Here is a 19,165-nt window from a genome sequence, read left to right as displayed (position 1 = left end):
TTGCAAACATCTATTTGGAAACACATTCTGGTTACCTTTTTATTTTTTTATTTTTTATTTTTTTTCTGGTAGGCATACAGAAACGAAGAGGCCAAATTTAAATGACTGGCAACTCATCATTCAAATTTTCATAGAGACATAAGAAATGTTTCCAAAGCTTTAGTTTCCCGAGGAGCAAAAAATGTGTTTGTTATGTTTTTATTGTAGAGGTAATTGATGGGAAAAGAGAGAAGAAGAGTAGTTTCCATTATCATTATTATTATTTTATAGTCCATGAGGAACAATCTTAATTTTCTTCTGCACTGAGGAAATATCACAGAAAACATTGTATGCATTGCCTCATATATCTAGTATACAGCTATTTCAAGTTTATTGTGATTACAAATCATTAATCATTGTGTGATTAATGGATCATTCTGAAAATATTATTAAAATATTATAAGATTGCCTTGAATAATAATAAAAAGGAAAAAACTGCTGTCATGTTGAGCATGTATTATTTTTAAAAGTACCCATACAGTATGTGCCACTAGACGAATGTCATTTGCTCATGCCAAATAACAGGTATTAACTACCCTTTACTTCAAAATGCTTGTAGGCAAATCTAGCCTTACAAGAGGGAAGACTTGCAGCTGCTCAAACTGAACTGAATAACGCACAAAATCAGCTGGATGAGAAGCAGATGGAACTGGATCAAGTACAAGCCATGTATGATACAGCTATGAAAGAGAAGCAGGCCTTACTTGACGATGCTGAGGCTTGCAGAAGGAAGATGAACAATGCCACAGCTCTGATAGAAGGATTAGGTGGAGAAAAGGTACTGGCACATTATGAGTAGGATTCCAGAACAGAGTTGGTGCTAGTTTTGAGAATACTCCATAATCATCATTAGTAGTGCTCTAGAAATTCAAGGCAAGGTGATATCTTGATATCATATAGCACTTTATTTTAGTTATTATTTTTTTTAAAATCCTTCTATCTATCAAAGTAAAACAATTTCTTGTGTTAACTGAATTCTTACGTATAATGTTTTATGTCATATCATGCGACTCATATTGGGATAAAGTTCAAATTTAAAGCCAGGGAGCCAAATTCCTCTTAGCATTAGTAAGAGGAATTAGGTTTAACCTAAATAATTGCCCTAAAATATTCATAAGAAGGATTACTCTCTTTTTCTCACCAAGTATTCAAGAATAGCAATTTGAAGCTTGACTAATTTTCTGAATTATATTTTAAGTTCAGATTGCTACTGGAACCTTTCACAGAATTATGGGCTAATCATTATCCTCTGCACTGAGCTTGAAGTTTTCAGTATGAAAGTTGGAAAGTATGCAGATTTTTCTGTCTTCAGCTTCTAATGGAACCTGAGGGTTTCCAGAAGAAGCAGGATAGTCTTGTTTTTATTGGCTGATTATTTCCTTTGATAAGTCCTCACTTGCAATCACACACAGTCAAAACTGCTGAGAGCTTTGACTTCATCCATTGAATCCTGTAAGGCCTGGACATCAGTGTTTGTTTGCATAGATGTGCTTCAAACTGTATTAGTCAAAAATGTTAGATGCTTTGGCATATTTTTCAGTGAACTTCTAAATCTATAGATCAACACCAAAACAGGAGTTACAGTGCCTTACTGTGGGTTTTCTGAAGCTTTGTGCTAAAAGGTTTTGTAAGAGCTGTTATTTCATTCTACTTTTGAAAATTCAGAGAAAACAATAAGAGACTGTATATAGCACTTGGAGTCTTGGGCAAAAATGGCACTGGTTAAATGTGTATTTTCTCAGTTTAAAGTGTGCAGGTCCTGACCAAGATTGCGTGCAGAGTGATTAGAAGGGAATAGAAAACTGTAGAGAAATGAATAAGTAAAGCTCAAAAATAGTATTCAGATAATAACAGTCATGGAATAATTGAGATTGGAAGGGACCTCCAAAGATCATCTAATCCTAACTCCCTGCTCAAAGTGACCACCATGTCCCCATGATCATCACGAGATCATGACTCTGCAGCTGTGTGCATACCTCCAATTCCTTGTATTTGTTCTGCATGCTGTGCACATCAGTGTGCAAACATTTCAGAGAGGTGCCTAGCTGTGCTAATTTCCCAGAAACAGTATGAAAGCTATCCTATAGTTCTGTCTGGTAGGCAGTTCCTTGTTTGTGTGGACATTGCTTCAGGTGGTCCTCCCTCAGCCCTGTTTTACTGATTACTATGTCCCTACTATATACACCACTCCCCACATTTTGTTTGCCAACTTGGCAAACCTCCAGTTCCTCACGTGATTGTTGGTCATCGTCTCCCTTGTCTTCATTCCTCCTTCAAAACCCTCCTTACCATTTTGGCCAGCCTGTTGGCAGAGATGCTTATTCCCCACTTAGGAGGCTGTCATCTCTTTCAAGAAGACTTCTACTTCTGAAAAGGATCAAAGACAAAAATACTCAAGGCTCAAAGAACAGTTATTTACCAGAAAGAAAGAAAGAGATTCTTAGATTAGATCTTTATGTTAGGTTTGTGTCTGGTTAGTCTAACTTTTTTATAATATTTTTACATACAGCTTCGTTGGACAGAAAGCAGCAAAAACTTTCAAAATCAAATTACTAATTTAGTGGGGAATGTCCTTCTGGCCACTGGATTTCTTTCTTACTCTGGACCTTTCAATCAGGAATACAGGAATTTGCTGCTCCAGTTGTGGAAGAAAGAGATGAACAACAACAAGATTCCATACAGTAATGTATGTGTTCATGCTTTGTTCTAACTTTATTCTTTACCTTGGAGAGAAATAATGTTAAGAGCAATCCATTCCATAAAAATACTTAATTGAAAGATTATTTATTTACTGGCTGTCATATTCCATCTTTTTTTTTAAATAAATAACAATTCTGTACAGTTGACAACTGAGCTTCTAAAAAATATGTTTTAAAATCCTCTTTATTCTTTCATGCATCACAAGATTAGTGCATAGGACAAGGCTCTGCCAAATCTAAGACAGAGAGGGTACCTGAGTTGTGATGCCCTTGAAGAATATTGCATAACATGGGAAATGAGGACAAATGTACCAGATTAGAAGAGATTTACCTTAATATAAGGGGTTCCATCAAGTAGTCAGATTTTTCCCCTATAGTTGGTGTTTTTCACAAATACTATGTTGTGTCCATGATTTCAGTCATAAAGTAAAGCAAATCAGCTACATCTAGCATTTACTGAAAGTAGAAAATAATCATATGGAAGAAAACACCAGTTATACCCATCTCCCTCAATGTTTTAAGTCATCACCTTATAATGAATAATTTGTGAATATTTGTTTGAGAATATCACCCCAAAACTGGTATTGCCGTGCCCATAGAATTTTCCATGCAGCCTCCCATGTTAGGCCCACAGGATGGTACAGAGGTGGAGAGATTGGTCTGCGGCTTCTCATCTGGCTGGGAGTTACACCCCAACCAACTTCCAGGGGCACAGCAAGATTTATACTTTTTCCCCTTCTACCACCTACAATCTGACATGCTGCCACTAAAAATCTGTTCTCTCTCTAGATGTCCATTTTTCACTCTGAACTGTGAATTTGAAATAGAAAGGGTAATTTGGATGAAAGGCTTTTTTCATATATTTCATATTACTGACAGACTACATCAGAAATTCTTTAACATACTATTCTTAATATGTAAAATCATAAGCACAACAAACTAGTAGAAATAGAAATAGAAAGTTCCATTATTTTCATTTAGGCTTTCTTAAGTACAACATTTTAATAATCTAATTTGCTAGAAAAATATCTGTAAAATGGAAACAGTTTTTTCTTTTTTCAAGCTTCGCACTTCACTTTTAGTTTTAGTATAGCTAAACTCTTGATTGACATAAAAAATACTCTTACACCCAGTTATAGCACAGACTATTATAAGTTTTGAATCAGGAAATATTACCTCTGCACACCCATGTATTAGCAATTAATGCCTTTCTGTCACACCCTCTGCTGTCTCCCCACACCATTTAATTCAGTTTCATTTGAAATGTCTTGTTGAAATGATTAAGTTAAAAACAGAAAAAAAAATATAAAATAAATACCACTGCATTTTTAAAAGCTTGGTTTTACCATTTCATCTTTCTCCAACTGTTTAATCCGTGTAGATTTGTCACCAGTAAGGCTGTTCTCTGTGAGTTTATTACAGTTGCTCCTCAACTGGCTGAAGTCTGTGCGGGCAGTGGTGGCCTAAATTGCATCTGAGGTGATGTCCCACCATGCAGCTTCAGTTCCCTGAACACATCATGTACTACCTTTAATGAAGCGAGCAACCTCTGTGAAGGGACTATGATACAGGACAGGTTCCTTTACATGAACCTTGTTCTTTCCTTTGCCAACCGTCTGTCCCAAGAGTGCAAGATCTGGCAGTTCTTCTGGTACATATGTTTGCACTAGCCTTGTTCCTACTCCATGACTTTGTGGAGGTCTGTCTAATATTCTTCCTCAGAACTGGAAGATAGATTCATGTGGAAGAAAGAATTTTAACCATAATAATCAAAACTGTCTTTCTGACTAATCTCTGTCCCCTTCCACCTGGTTTTCTCAATTCCTGTGTACATTTTCTCCAGCAGTGAAGGGCAAGAAATAGTTCAGGGAATCTCTCCTACTCTAAGTACAGGAATGGAGGCATTGAGCCCAAAAGGCTTCTGTCCTCAGCTCTCAAAACTTTTGAAAGAGCAGGTGCTGCTGGAAATTGCTGGGAATAAGTGAGCAACGTGTGTACACACATGGCTCCATCATTGTGAAAAAGTTGAAGGTAGATCCCTATTTCTGTTGCATCTTCTTTTCAGGTTCTTGGGGGATTTGACACTGAAAACACAGTGGATAGTGCTTCTCGTAACAGTGATTGACCTTGACTTGGCAGAGTGAACCTCACAGCCCAGTCCAGTATATAGTATGATGTATGAAGATTAATGATTCTGACCTACCCAGCAAAGCTTTCTGAGAGCTCCTGATGAAAAGTAGTATGTAAGGCCTGGATGGATTTATTAATAAAGTACTGGTAACAGTGCAGTCTCAGGCAACATTCTTCACCAGCGTGGTATGGGAGTTCCCCTACATACATTTATCCCAAGGAGGCTCTTTCTTAAACTCTGTACATAATGTTCTTAAAAGCTACTTACCTTGGGGAATATCTGTCAAGATTCTTGCCATTTAAGGATGAGAACTTGGATGTAAAATATCCTTACAGAGAAAGAAAGAACAAACCGAATTTTTGCCTCTGTAAGAAGATGTTCTGACTACATTACCACTAAGATGCAGCCTTCAAAATTTGAGGAATACTTTTTGATTGTTTCTGTGCTGCTAATGTATCTGCTTTTCTCATATAGACAGACTAGATACAGAATGTCATAATTAACGTGTTTCAAACCGTAATTACCATTCTGTTTAGATAGCTGTTGTTAAGGACAGGACTATGATTTCAATGACAGTGTATGGAATAGTGTTTTAATTTTTTTTTCCAGTGAATTAAGTACTCACAAAAAGCAGCAGATGGGCTTCTCTTGGTACTTCACACCACAGGAAAGAAAGCAGCTTTGCAGTTCAAGCAAAAGGCTTGACATCTGCCTTACTTTGTCACAGACTAACTGGTTGTGGGTGTATGAGTCATTTAGGCATAACAATTTAGAGAGCTGTTTAAAATTAGCTATCTGTCTTTGTAGTTAGGCGTTTAAATAAGTTTCAGAGTCTGAAACTTCCTCCTGCAGTAAAAAAAAATACTACTACTAATAAAAAAGAAAGTAAAAGCTTTTTGGACCCTACTCATCTGCTTTAGGAACTAAATATGGCTTATATGGCTTTAGGTTCTGATTGCTGAAAATTTTGGCTATTAAATTCTCTACTGTCCTTTTCACAACTGGAAACTGGATTCTTAAAGTTTCTGTCTTCTGAAAATGGCTTGTGCTCCTTAATTCGAATTCTTCAATAATAAGAGAAAAAAAAAATCAAAGAGGTAAAAAAGCTTTTGAGTCTTGTAACCATTGATATTACTAACTTGTGATTATCACAAGTCTTACAATATTTGAAATCTTGTCTTAGGCATCAGCTGCTAAATTATGTGATTTTTGTAAGATTCCCAGGCTTTTTGTTTCTTTTTAGACATGTTTGTAGAGAAAGGTTAAAAAATTAGAATTCTTGAGTGAAAAGTGAAAGGAGCAAATAAAAATCATTCAATTTTATTCTTTTTAAACTCACAAATTTATTATTGTTATTATTTATTTTTTATTTTTTTATTTTAAAGAGCTTGACTTATGATTTTAGGCACTGTTTTCCTCACATACACGTTCTTGAGAGGCCAGTCACTGTTCCTAGTGAATAAAATAAAGCAGGTTGGTCATCAGGGGCAATCAAACTTTAGGAAAATACATGAGTTGGGAAGAGTTCTGACCATAGCAACAGTAACTTTCCATGATAGCCCATGGTTCAAGTCCATAACATATATCCTCTTTCTCCTCTCAGTCCACCCACAAGCCATCCCATACTCGTGTACATGGCTGGAAGGCACTTTACAACTTTATAGCAGTATGAAGCTCTTCTGACAGAGACAAGCCTTCCTAGGCCTTCAGCCTAGCAAGAAAAGAGTTTGCCAACACCAAAATGAACTTGTCATTAGATATTGAACTGGCTTCAGAGTTTCTCCAATGCTATTGGTCCCTTTCTATGGTGCCATTCATGTCTTTTAAGAATTAATAGACCCTCAAAGCTTGAACAGAATTCGCTTTCACTATTACCCCACTTCAAAGGTTTAGTCACTGATCTTTGAAGAAAGGAAAGATAAACAGTAACTACCAAAAACATTCTACCATGCATTGTGATCAGAATAAGAATGCAAGCCTTCCGTCCAACATTTTAGTTTAACTCCTCTAACTGCTAGTAATTTTGTCATTACGTATTTTCTGTTAGGACCTGAATATTACTGGTATGCTTGTTGACAATGCTACTGTTGGTGAATGGAACCTCCAGGGTCTTCCAAATGATGACCTTTCAATTCAGAATGGCATCATTGTCACCAAAGCATCTAGATATCCTTTGCTGATTGATCCACAAAGTCAAGGAAAGAGCTGGATTAAAAATAAGGAAAAGAATAATGGACTCCAGGTAAATACTTCATTTAAAATTTTTATGTGTCTGTTCTTTCATGTCATAGTTAGCAATGCAAACTATTTTTCCATCTTATTTTGCCCATGTGTTACGATAATTTGAATCTGATGTTTCTGGTATACGGCTAGACAGAAATTAAAATAAGACTGATGCAAAATCTGTGACCTATCTGTATCAGGGTGAAATAACTTGTACTGCTTTGATGTTTCCCAGAGAGATAGTTTCAGGAGAAAATTGGTATTATCTGTTATGTAATATGTATTTTTATGATTATTTTTTAAATTACTTTTCATAGAGAAAGAGAAATATAGGGGAAAAGTAAATGACTTGCAAAACTAAGACCAGAGAGTATCAAACAATCAATGCCACATGGGTATAACACTTTAGGGTGAGCATTTTCAGATGACAATAGGGAAAAGAAAAAGGGAGGAATTAGAAAAGGAGCATGGCAGCCTGAGGCAGAATGGAAATCTGGTGATATTTGAGGCATATCAAACACAGAGTCCAAATTTCAGCTGCATCTCGATGACTACATGCATGTGATAAAAATATGTATTGCTTATTTTATCCACCTTTCTCAGTTTCTGTCTAGCAGTGCATCCTGCTTGGGATCTCTGTCTTCTATTTATTCAAAACGTTTTTTTTTTTCCTTACAATCAGCCTACCCTCCACACTTTATTATGCCAATAAAGATAAGATGGATCATGATAAAGATCTAGAAATATAATATATTTTCAGACCAGATCAAGCATGATACTAAAGACTTAGTTGTTAAAGTATAAAATCTTTCCTACAACTGTAGATTATCACGTGAATACCCTGGTATACTACCTTTACTCAAAATGAGAGTGGTGGATAAGGAAAAAAATGAGAAAGATGGTAAGAACGGGAATATCCAGAGAGCTGTTTACATCATGGTGATGTCATGAGTTAAATCTTTAACCTTCCATGGCTGGGCCTATACTTATATTTTCTACCACCCTTAAGAAAGGCCCAGCATTCAATCCCGTATTAAATGCATTTTCTGGTAGATAGAACATGCTCACAAAATGGTATAGAAACATAGCTAGCAACAGGAAGTATTACCTGAGAAGAGAGAAAAAATAATAGAGAATATTCAAAGATCTTGAAAAAATAGATGTCTTTATTAAAAATATGAAAGAAAAAGCTCTCCTAAAACATGAGAATTTTAGTCACAAAATGATTCAGGCAGTTTGTGACTGCGTGAAACCTATTGTCTTACGGTAGATTACATGGCTTCCTCTAAATTACATTAGACCTTACTTTGGCCCCCAAAAACTAGGTCAAGAAAAGCTCACGTGAATATTATTTCTGAACAGGAAATAATAGACAGAATAATGTATCTCTTATTCCACTGCTCTCGAGACTTGCATCTCCTACTCAGGATTTCAGAGAGCTGCCAAGCTTAGGGCAGGAGAGACAACAGTAACTCTCCCTGAGTTAGAGACCTGTACTGACTCTTTCTACCATGTTGTACCTTTTCCCCCAGTAGTTTAAAGCGTCCTTCCAGCTGCAACTTCAGTTCCCTCCCTAAAGTGACATTGAGCCTGTTTTGCCTACCTTCCAGGTGGCTGCTTTAGCCACTTGCTGGCACACACTTATGGACATCATTGAGCCTCCGTTTTCTGGTCCAGTAATTGCATATTCACCAATGCAAAGACTGGCAGATTTCTTCTTTCCCCTATTCATACTTTTTGTACGCTATAGGTGATGGTAACAGAATAGTGTCTACCAGGCTTGCCTTGTGGTCACTATGCACAAGTATACAGCATATGAAATCTGTGAGTCCTGAAGGGTACTCTCAAAATTTATGTGACTTTGAATACACACACGTGCAACCTCTAGATACAGAGGAAGGTTTTTTTTTTGATGAAAATTCAGCCAGCAATGAGCTTTTAGACATCTTGTTTCAGCTGCCAGCTGTGTTGGAAGAATCTGAATTCTCCCCCTGTAAAGTCCAGGAGGAGCAGGGTTATGTCAAGAATCTAAATATCCAAGTGTTTAGATTATGCCTATACATCTGGCATATTGTATTTTGCTGTGGTCTTGTTAGGGTTATATTCCTGGTCAGTCAGACACTAACTTCATCCCTCAGTTTCATTTGGACTAAAATTGCACTGTTTTGGTTGAAACAAGTATGCCTATGTTACAACAAAGCTAAAAGTACATAGTGGTGGAATACAGAACCAATTTTTAAATAATACACTGTTTTAAACCCATGTAATTTGCCTCTAGATATTGTAATTATACCTTTTTCGAAGAGTATTCCCTTCAAGACAGGTACTTTATTTTAAAAAGCATGTCTATCCTAGCTTGTTTTCTGGTTAAAAAAAAATATTAAAAAATCATGGGATAACAGATGCTTGGAAAGGCTATCCAGTACTCATCTCAAAGGTATATCTTACAATTATTAACTATAAATAAATGATAAAGAGTCTATGTGATTTTTAGTAACTTTAAGACTTGATATTGTGAAATAGAAACTTTATTGGAAATTCAATATCTGATACGAGATTGTAAGATTGGTTCCTGACTGAACCCTATAAGTATTTACCTGCTTCACATTAGTGTTTTGAACATAAATCCATTAATACTTAAAAGGTATTAAGATGCTACAGTAATTAGATAGATAGACTGATAACTAAATATACAGACAACAGGGAAGAAAAACAGGAAGTGTGATCCTCTGTTCTGTTAAGCTTAAAGCAAAACTTCCATTCATTTCAGAAGAGGCAAGTATTGCTCCCTAGAATGTAATCATTTGTGTAGATATCCCAGGAGGAATATTCTTCCTGAATACTGCAACACATTTTGTACTGTTTTCTTTGTGTTTGCAAATGCATGCTATATTGTGAACCAACCTTCCTAGGTTACAGCTATGAACCACAAGTTCTTCAGAAGTCATATAGAAGACAGCCTGTCCCTTGGCCGACCTTTGTTAATAGAAGATGTTGGAGAGGAACTTGATCCTGCTCTAGATAACATCCTGGAAAAAAACTTCATAAAATCTGGTTCATCACACAAAGTAAGATGAATCGTGAACATGAAAGTAAAAAGACAGTAGGACAGATGTCGGGTATCTGATAGTCTGGATGATGTAGAGATTCACATTTCTGCAATACTTAAAAAGATCAGCAATGAACTACTGAGTTTTCTTGTTTGTTCCCCTTAAGCAGAAAGTTTTAAAAGTGTAAATATTTTCTTTTTTTTTAAAAAGATCGTATCTATTTTTCACTGGATGAAATTACTTTTGAAAATTGAGTCATTTTTTTATTTTCAGGTGAAAGTAGGTGACAAAGAGGTGGATGTGATGAAGGGGTTTACTCTTTATATGACAACAAAATTGGCTAATCCTGCATATACTCCAGAAATTAGTGCAAGAACAACAGTGATTGACTTTACTGTTACTATGAAAGGGTTGGAAGATCAGCTCCTTGGCCGTGTCATCCTCACGGAAAAACAGGTATCTAGTAATTTGCAATATTTGTTTAGAGGGAAGAATTGTTCAGTATTCGCACCGTGAATATATATATTTTATGTCTTGGCTGAAATTAAATGCAAGAACAAAAATGCGCATTTAAGTTTATTTTTCTGTGTTTTTGCTGAAGGATAATGTGGAGCTGTTTTTTAATTGAATGGGGAGACCTCAACAAACATTTGTTTTAAGATCTGGCCTTGGAAAGAGAAAAAAGAAAATTATTCATTAATAATGCATCACAGGCATATACATGACATATATGAAGCATCTTTATTCCTTTATGTATAGCAAATGCTCCTTGTTCAGTCAGAAAACTCTTTTATTTCTGAATTCTTTTTTTAAACTTAATTTGAATTAGATGAAAAAATGCTTATGAACTCATACTACTTTTGCCAGCCATGGTCTAGTGTGCAAGGAGATATGAAATTTTTAAGGAGTCTTCAGCACTGACTTGACCCTGCTCCTACTAAAATTTCCATTGATTTTTTGTAAGCAAAATGTGAGGAAGAAAATCTCCCAGGTGTTTCTCAGAAGTTTTATTTCAAAATACAAAATCTGAGACATCCATCCTCCAAAATAATGTGATTCCTATTCTTAAATTGTTCTTACTTCTTTTTGTGTGATCTAATTTAACAGCCTAGTTATCCAAAAACTTAGAAGTCAATTCATTACAGGCACTGGGGACAAGTTTTTTAATCTTTTATTTTTTTTATACTGTGGCAGTCAACCAATAAATTGTATTGTTCAATTACACTAAAATGAAATATTTGTTTCTTTTCTCATTAAAGTGAAAGCAAAGAAGTTGCATTTCGTAGCAAATTGAACAGCTTATTTATTTCAAATGGAACATTTCATAACTGCACTTTTGTGAGGAAAGTAACAAAGATTAAGGTATAGGTTAGCAGAGCTGCTGCTTCCAGTAAATAACACAGACAGGCTTGCTTATGTGAGAGCCATTCCCCACCTAAGGGAATTCATTCCTCCTCCTTCCACTTTGCAAGAGCATGTTCTAGACAGTGTGCTTTAGTGGTGCTGTCACTTTCTCCAACCAACATCTTTCCCTTTTGTTCATACAAGCATTTTCTGACGTACAGACAAGCCTAAGAGACTTTCCTTCAGCCTGATGGTCCCAACCAGAGGCGAGAAAGTCATTGCTATGCCCAAACTTCCTGTGAATTGTTTCATGAAAACTGAGAAAGTTACAACAGCAGGTAATGAGGAAAAGCTATCCACAGGCAGCGTGGGACAAGTGCTCAGGGTGTAAAACTTTTAATCTTTACTCCAGTAGATGTCTATGTAAGTAAAATTGAACAGCATCAACAGGAGCGTCTGGGAGTAGCCCAGCTAAGCTACTTGTAGCATGGTGATTATAGACCTCTGATGAGAGACAGCGGTTTAAATCCCTCTTCTCAAGACAGAAGTGAAAGTGCTTTCTCATGGCCTGCATATAAGCAGTTCTACTTTTAAAATCTCAAATAAAAAGTGGTATGAGTACCCTTTAGTTTCCCTCCACACAGAGACCCTCTGTGAATTTTGTTGTTGTTGTTTGTTATTGTTTTTCCTAGACAAATCTAGTACAGCATTCTTATTGAATGTATGTAGTAACACCTAGATTGCATTTTGGGAAAAAAAAAACTATTCTTCTGAAAAATATTCTGGATGAATAGCACTGGATGTGCTATGCATCAGCTGAAGGGAACTGCAAGGGTAATACCTGTTTAGTATTAGCACTGGTTGCTGCACAGGGACATGGTTACTGGTGATCCACATTTATTAACCTATTCATTTAGCAGATATGAAGAAATCACGGTTGTTCTGTCTCTTCTGTCTCAGTAACAGAAAAATGTCCTGCCACAGATAGCCAAAGCTGATGGACCTCTGATAAATTTAGTTCAAAGACAAGACAGAGCATTAACAGAGAATCTGAAAAACAAGTTCTCTGTTACAAACAAGAAGACAAATTTCTGATCACTGAGCTAAAGTAATAGATTAAAGGAGCCAAGGCATTCTTAAAGACTGTTGTAGTCATCAACGGCATATATGATCAAAGAAGTATTTATTATTCTCAGCTTTAAAGTTTTTACTCCCTAAATAACAAAAAGCCTGTCACCTGATATATTTGCTTATTTTCTGAAAGACACACTTTAAAGGCTTACAAATAGAATGGGTGGGGTGTCTGTGCTTAAGATAAACTTGTCCATAAATAGAATTTAAGTATGTACTTAAATGCATGTTCTAATCTTGTTTGTGTTAATGAAAGAGGAGAAAATGTGGAAACTGAATCTGAATGACTGAAGCTTAAATCATTCTCTTCTTTTAGGACATGTTTATTTGTAGCTTCCACAGAGGTACATAATATAGCCCTAGAATATATTATGAACAGTTTCCAAATAAGAAGTTTGTGAGAGTGAATAAATTTGTCACTCCTCCTTTGAAATACAAGAGAGCCTCTCCTGTACTCTATAACTGTGTACATCTTCTTTTTATCTAACTTGGCACATTGTCAAGAATGAAAATAAACTGAAGCCATAGGTGTAGGTAGACTGGTATTATTAACTGCCTTTTCCTTACAGAAAGGTTGACTCGATTGATTAAATAAAGGTACCCGGCAAGGGTGTCTCTGAGCTGTGTTGGACTGTGCAATATAAATGCTTCATTTCACTTGGCATTGTGTTGACTTGTCTGTCATTGTTCACTTGCCATTGCCTGTCTTGTAGAAATAGAATAAAAATTCCACATCACATAGATAATAATTGTTGTAGTATTTCCTATTTTCTAAGCAGTAGGGGAGTGTATCTTACAAAGTCACAGGATAATAGAAATTAGAAAAGGAAAAGGTCATCCAGTCAATTTCCCTAAAAATGTAAAATCGGTCCATAGAATGCATTTTTCAGTCCTTTGTCTGATTTAATTTTAAGAACTTAATGTAATATGACTCTTATCATTTCCCATTGGAAACTAGTTTCAGTGCTTTATGCATCTTACCACGAAGAAGCTTTTTTGGGGCAATTCAAATGCTTTTTCACTCCTCAGTGTGCTGCATCGGTCAAACAAATGTAGTAGACATAAATTGCTTTAAAATACAGAAATGTTATATACTACAGAAAAAGCAGGAAACCCTGCAATCTATCATACATGAAATCATGTTTTCTGTGTCATTTAAGGCATCTTTCTTTGAATTAATCTCAAATATTCTAATGAACATTTCTGATTTTCTGAATACAGGAACTGGAGGCAGAAAGAGTCAAACTGATGGAGGAAGTGACATCTAACAAGAGGAAAATGCAGGAACTTGAAGATAATCTACTCTTTCGTCTAACCAGTACAGAGGGCTCTTTGGTTGAAGATGAGTCTCTGATAGAAGTCCTAAGAATCACTAAAACAACAGCAGAAGAGGTGAATATTGAGTACATTGCAGATACATTTTGTAAATGTAAAGATTATCTGTAGGAAGATCCTTTTTTTGGTTTTGTTTTTCCATTTAGAGTTGCTATGTAGCATCTGACTTCTTAACAAATAAATGGTAGAAACATTACCATTTTTCATCATAAAAATATTGCAGAATTAAACTATTACCTGGATACTGTCGCATATTCCAGACATACCTTGCAAGCGAACACATGAAGACACAATGCCTCTGTTAGAACACCGATTGAAGCAAAGCTTGACTAAAAATACAAATGTGATCTTAATCAAGACCTTTTACTTTTGCTTGTGCAGTATAAATCAAAAGTGACGTGACTTAATCTGCATGGTCTTTTCAATTAATTTTAAGGTCAGTGAAAAATTAAGTGTAGCAGCGGAGACAGAGGTGAAAATCAACACTGCACGTGAAGAGTATCGGCCTGTTGCTGGTCGTGGTAGCATCCTTTATTTCCTAATTGTGGAAATGAGCTTGGTTAATGTCATGTACCAAACATCCTTACGGCAATTCCTTGGCATTTTTGATCTATCAGTGGAAAGATCTCAGAAATCTCAGATCACAGCAAAAAGGGTACTATATGTAATTGAGCATCTCACCTATGAAGTCTTCAAGTATACAGTTCGAGGGCTGTATGAAAATCATAGATTCCTGTTTACATTGCTTCTGGCACTGAAGATTGACTTGCAGGCCAAGAAAATTTCGCACAATGAGTTTGAAACACTGATCAAAGGTAATTTCTCTTTAAAATCTGCTCTATTTACATATGACTGTGAACTGCCTAATTCAGATTTTGCACTGCTTACAATAGCAATATATTGTATCCAGTAGAAGCGATGATTTTTAACTGGTGAATGAATGCATGTATATTGCACAACAGAGGTTTACAATATAAATTTAACAAAATGAACAGTATAGATTATTCATTGTCAAAATAATGCTAAGATCAGTTATAAGGCTATTTAACTGTTTTGCATTGGATAACAGAAAAAAACATTACTTTGTAAGAGGCTGGGTGATTTTCTCCTGTGTACCTCTTTTTCAGTTCCCACATACCTTCATCTGTGAGCTTGGAGACAGTCAGAAAAAATCTCTTTTTATTGCTGGCGAGCAGGCATATGAATGCATTAGAACTCTGTATATTAAAGTGTCAGCATAAAAAAGTGGAAATTTGTTACATATTGTAAAACATTGTTATATGTCAGCTCCACTACATTATGCTGCCTCTGCATGTCACTGCTAAGACACAATGACAAAGAAAAGTTTTGGTAAAATTTATAAAGTTCTGGTGGAGGTGGATTTCACTGTCTCCAAGATAAGCACAATCACATACCAACATAAGTTCGACAGGGTACTTGCCATCTAAATATATCAGCTTGTTTTGCGAACACCAGTTTAATATTCAGCTGTGGCTCGGCTGCATAAGAGGTGCAAATGGGCACAGTGCTGGAGTGGTGTGTGAGCTGAGAGGTTGTTGAAGTTACACAGTTCTGGAAATGGGTGCATGGTGTGCTTTCTTGTTCTGTAGTTTAGATGAAGGGAGACTGGGCTAACCATAGGTCATTTCCACATCTGGTCTGAATGCTTGGGTTTGAGTAATCTTTCTGCTGGGAAAGTATTACTCCAACTCTACAGATGGATAAAAAGAAGCTCAAAAAATACTGGGATATCAACTTCGGGAGGCACTGAGACCATTCATCATTTATGACCCCAATCCGTCTTTGTTAAATAATTCCTTTATGCACACCATAGATCTCCATGTCTTGGTTTGCAAAGATTTTTACTCCCTAAATAACAAAAATCAATATTTTTGATTACTTGTTATTTTTTTCTTTTATCAATTTTATTTTTTTTCCTATACGATGCTTTTTTGCTTTGCAGGAGGTGCCAGTTTGGATCTGAATTCCGTGGAACCAAAACCAAAAAAGTGGATCCTTGATGTGACATGGCTCAACCTTGTGCAGTTGTCTAGCTTGGGCCCTTTTAGTCAGCTTCTGGTGCAAGTTGTTAGGAATGAGAAGGCTTGGAAAGCTTGGTTCGATGCAGAAGCACCTGAAAAAGCTGTTATTCCTGATGGGTATGACAGCTTACTGGATCAATTCCGTAAACTGCTCCTTGTCCGTAGCTGGTGCCCTGATCATACTGTTGCCCAAGTAAGATAAGCTTTCATACAGTGTTTATGCTATATGGTGTCTCCTGTAGAACTACTAGTTCTAAACTTCTGTCCTCTGACTTTGTTTTTATCATAATATTTGTTGTAGAATGAAGTATTTTGAAAATGAGAAAGATTTTTGAGGTCCTTCTAATATACATGAAAGAAATATTTAATTTATGTAGTTGTAACAAAACATTGTACTTGATGTGTAAGAATGCCAGTCTTTTTGTGTGGTATTTCTTAAGTGGAGCCATGAAACTTGTGAAGCAATTACATTTGTCCAGAGAATTAAAAGATGCATCCCTATTTCTTCACACAAGAAGTGGAAAGAGAACAGCTCACGTTGATGACAGTTGCAATAAAATAGCTGAACTGTTTACTTACCTGTAGCTCCATGCTGAGGAAGTAATAATTAAGACTGTCTCATTGCAGATACAGTAAGAGAAACTGTAATGGAATATCAGTTTCTCAACAGGATGAGATATTTCAATTTTCTTTTCCATATAGGTTTATGAGATGTTCGAACCTATCAGTATATCTTATTTTCAATTTTTTTTTTCAATCTTCAGCTGTACTGAAAAGTAGTACTTCTGATTTTCTTCCATATCTCAACTTTACACATTAGACATTGTGATAGCATCCATGTTGTATTTAGGGGACACCATTTTTTTCAGGGAACTCTTCTTCAACAAGTTCCATGGGGGATCCATCCTTCTTCCCTTCCTATTCTGTAGCTGGCAAAGGAAAGAAGTATGGGAACTCCACTTACCACAATTTAAACAGACCAAAATAATAAAGCTGCTGCTGCTTATCCATCAATACTTATATTGTCTTGCAACAACCATCTTTGAGACAGAATGTCTCTGAACAGTAATTTCAAAAAGTGTAATTGTTTTAATTGTTGAGGAAAAAGGAGATCTTTTTTGTTATTATTTTCTTTCTTCTTCTTATTATTATATTTTTATTATTTTTTTTCTTTCTTTCTTTTTGTTATTATATATTTTGTTATTATTTTCTTTCTTTCTTTTCCTACTTTCCCCAAACATTATAAGGTTTTACCTCTCTTAACTAGGGCAGAAGTCACACTTAATAGTGGAAAGTGTATTGATTGATGTATTTTTTTTTTGGAGCTGACATCTTCCTCAGTCCCCTTTGATCTTGGGTGTTTCTCTCTGTAATGCTCCTCAGAATCTGTGCTAGTAGTTCACACAGTTGGAGAATCATGGCTCTCAGAAAAGTCTTTTATACACCAGGATAGCTTAGAAATCCTTTTACAAAATGTCCGTGCAAAGAGGAAAATAGAGGCATAAGGAAGACTGAGACCTTTAAGTATAAAGTCTGAGCTGTGTTTATATTCTGTAGAAACAGATACTCAGTGTGGGACTTGAATTGGGTAACCATCAGCCAGGAGAATTCTGTTTGCATTTCCAGCAAATCTGTGGAAGACTCTAACTGAGTCAGTTGAAAGATCTGTCTAGTCTGCTGTCCTGTAGAGTCAGTGCCAACAATACATTCATGGAAGAGCTAAGAATGGGGCTGCTATAAGCATTCTACCAAGCTTTAGCAATCAGTAATTCAGGAGCAACATTTTGGTTGTCCTCAGCGCCAACAGTGGATCTATTTTGCATGGATTTCTGTAGTTCTTTTTAAAAAAACATTTAGCATACTCAAACAACAAAGTTCACAGAATGGCTGCTGTGTGAACAGAATTCTTTTGTTTCTTTGAAGTTTGCTACCTGAGAATTTCAATAGTTGCAACCTGTAGGACTGTAACTTTTCTTTTGTTAAAGTTGAAAATAAAAGTTTAAAAAGTTCTTGTCATCCAGTGTGTAGATATTGGTAAATTCCACATCAATGATTATTGGCAAATAAAAAAATAAAGTGTGTATATATCTATATATATATATAGATATTTTTTTTTTTGGTAACTTGTGTTTTTGTTTGTTTGTTTGTTTTTAGGCTCGACACTACATTGCAGAATCCCTGGGCATGAAATATGCAGAAGGATTTATTCTTGAGATGGAAGCAATGTGGACAGAAAGTGACTGTCGAACACCTTTGACATGCTTTTTATCAGTGGGGTCTGACCCCACTGAAAATATAGAACGTCTTGCAAAATCAAAGGTATCCTTGAGTCCATGTAAATGCATTAGCTGGTTCAGATTGGATTCCTATTTTCTTTCATGGCTTATAATACGAATACAAATTTGAGTGTCAGCTTTATGATAGTGTTTTCTGTCACCTGTTTGGCCGATCAACATAAATGGACTCGTAGGTAGTTCCTTACACTGTCTCCAATAGGAATTAGTTTCTGTAATCAATAAAGAGAAAGAGTGGCTCCTTTGAAAGCATTTCAGAGTACATGATTGAGCTGTAACTCTGACTTGCGTCCAAGAGCTGAGTATTTCAATCCCACTGGCCATACAAGGGGGCAAAGGATGCTAACCTCCTAACAGAGTCACTTGAAGTCAGCCAGTCACTTAGTCATTCTTACAACTGGGGGAACAAAACTCTCCCATTCCGTCAAATCTTAAGCTAGACCTTAGTTAGTTTAGGAAAGTGCTCAAAGATAGAAGGTGCTCTGCAGCTGACTGTTAAAAAAAATCAGGTTTTGCTGTCATTCCAAAAGTATATTGCAGTGAGTAGTTTTAAAATACTTTCATGTTTTAAGGAAGAGTGTATAGAACAACAAGAAGTCAGGCTGCAAAGGTGCCAAAGAGATTACCTGGTTTATTCATGCATGGCGTACTAATGGCACCCCTAAATATATTAGCAATATAAATCAATCATTTGCAGTTGGCAATGTTCAAATTCATGACAAGAATGTATTTTTCACCCTAACATTTTATTGTTCGGATGTCTCCACAAGAAATTGAAACAGTATTTGTGACTACTGAGCTATATAGACTTCTTTATAAAGCAGGCAAACTGTCTTAAAACTAGCTGGATTTCTGCCCCCTATGAATTTCTGCCCCT

At 36.0% G+C, this 19,165-nt stretch overlaps 1 protein-coding gene across 3 annotated transcripts in view; it reads left to right on the top strand.

The window, feature by feature from the left end:
- The window catches only part of LOC106036018 (dynein axonemal heavy chain 5-like), a 151,916-nt gene that overhangs the window by 97,660 nt on the left and 35,091 nt on the right, over positions 1-19,165 (top strand). For all 3 annotated transcript variants that reach the window (XR_010829567.1, XM_066992676.1, XM_066992678.1), the window contains exons 60-68: positions 599-817; positions 2,549-2,725; positions 6,917-7,111; positions 10,005-10,160; positions 10,416-10,598; positions 13,839-14,009; positions 14,389-14,767; positions 15,916-16,187; positions 18,149-18,313. Coding sequence is in view for 2 of the 3 variants with exons in the window: in XM_066992676.1 (XP_066848777.1) it covers positions 599-817; positions 2,549-2,725; positions 6,917-7,111; positions 10,005-10,160; positions 10,416-10,598; positions 13,839-14,009; positions 14,389-14,767; positions 15,916-16,187; positions 18,149-18,313 (1,917 nt within the window). In the remaining variant the exon portion in view is untranslated. The remainder of the gene's footprint in view (positions 1-598; positions 818-2,548; positions 2,726-6,916; positions 7,112-10,004; positions 10,161-10,415; positions 10,599-13,838; positions 14,010-14,388; positions 14,768-15,915; positions 16,188-18,148; positions 18,314-19,165) is intronic.

Source organism: Anser cygnoides, chromosome 2, assembly GCF_040182565.1.
Source record: "Anser cygnoides isolate HZ-2024a breed goose chromosome 2, Taihu_goose_T2T_genome, whole genome shotgun sequence".
NCBI lineage: Eukaryota > Metazoa > Chordata > Aves > Anseriformes > Anatidae > Anser > Anser cygnoides.
Note: the sequence above shows the minus strand (reverse complement) of the source record. Positions and strands in the feature narration are given on the sequence as shown.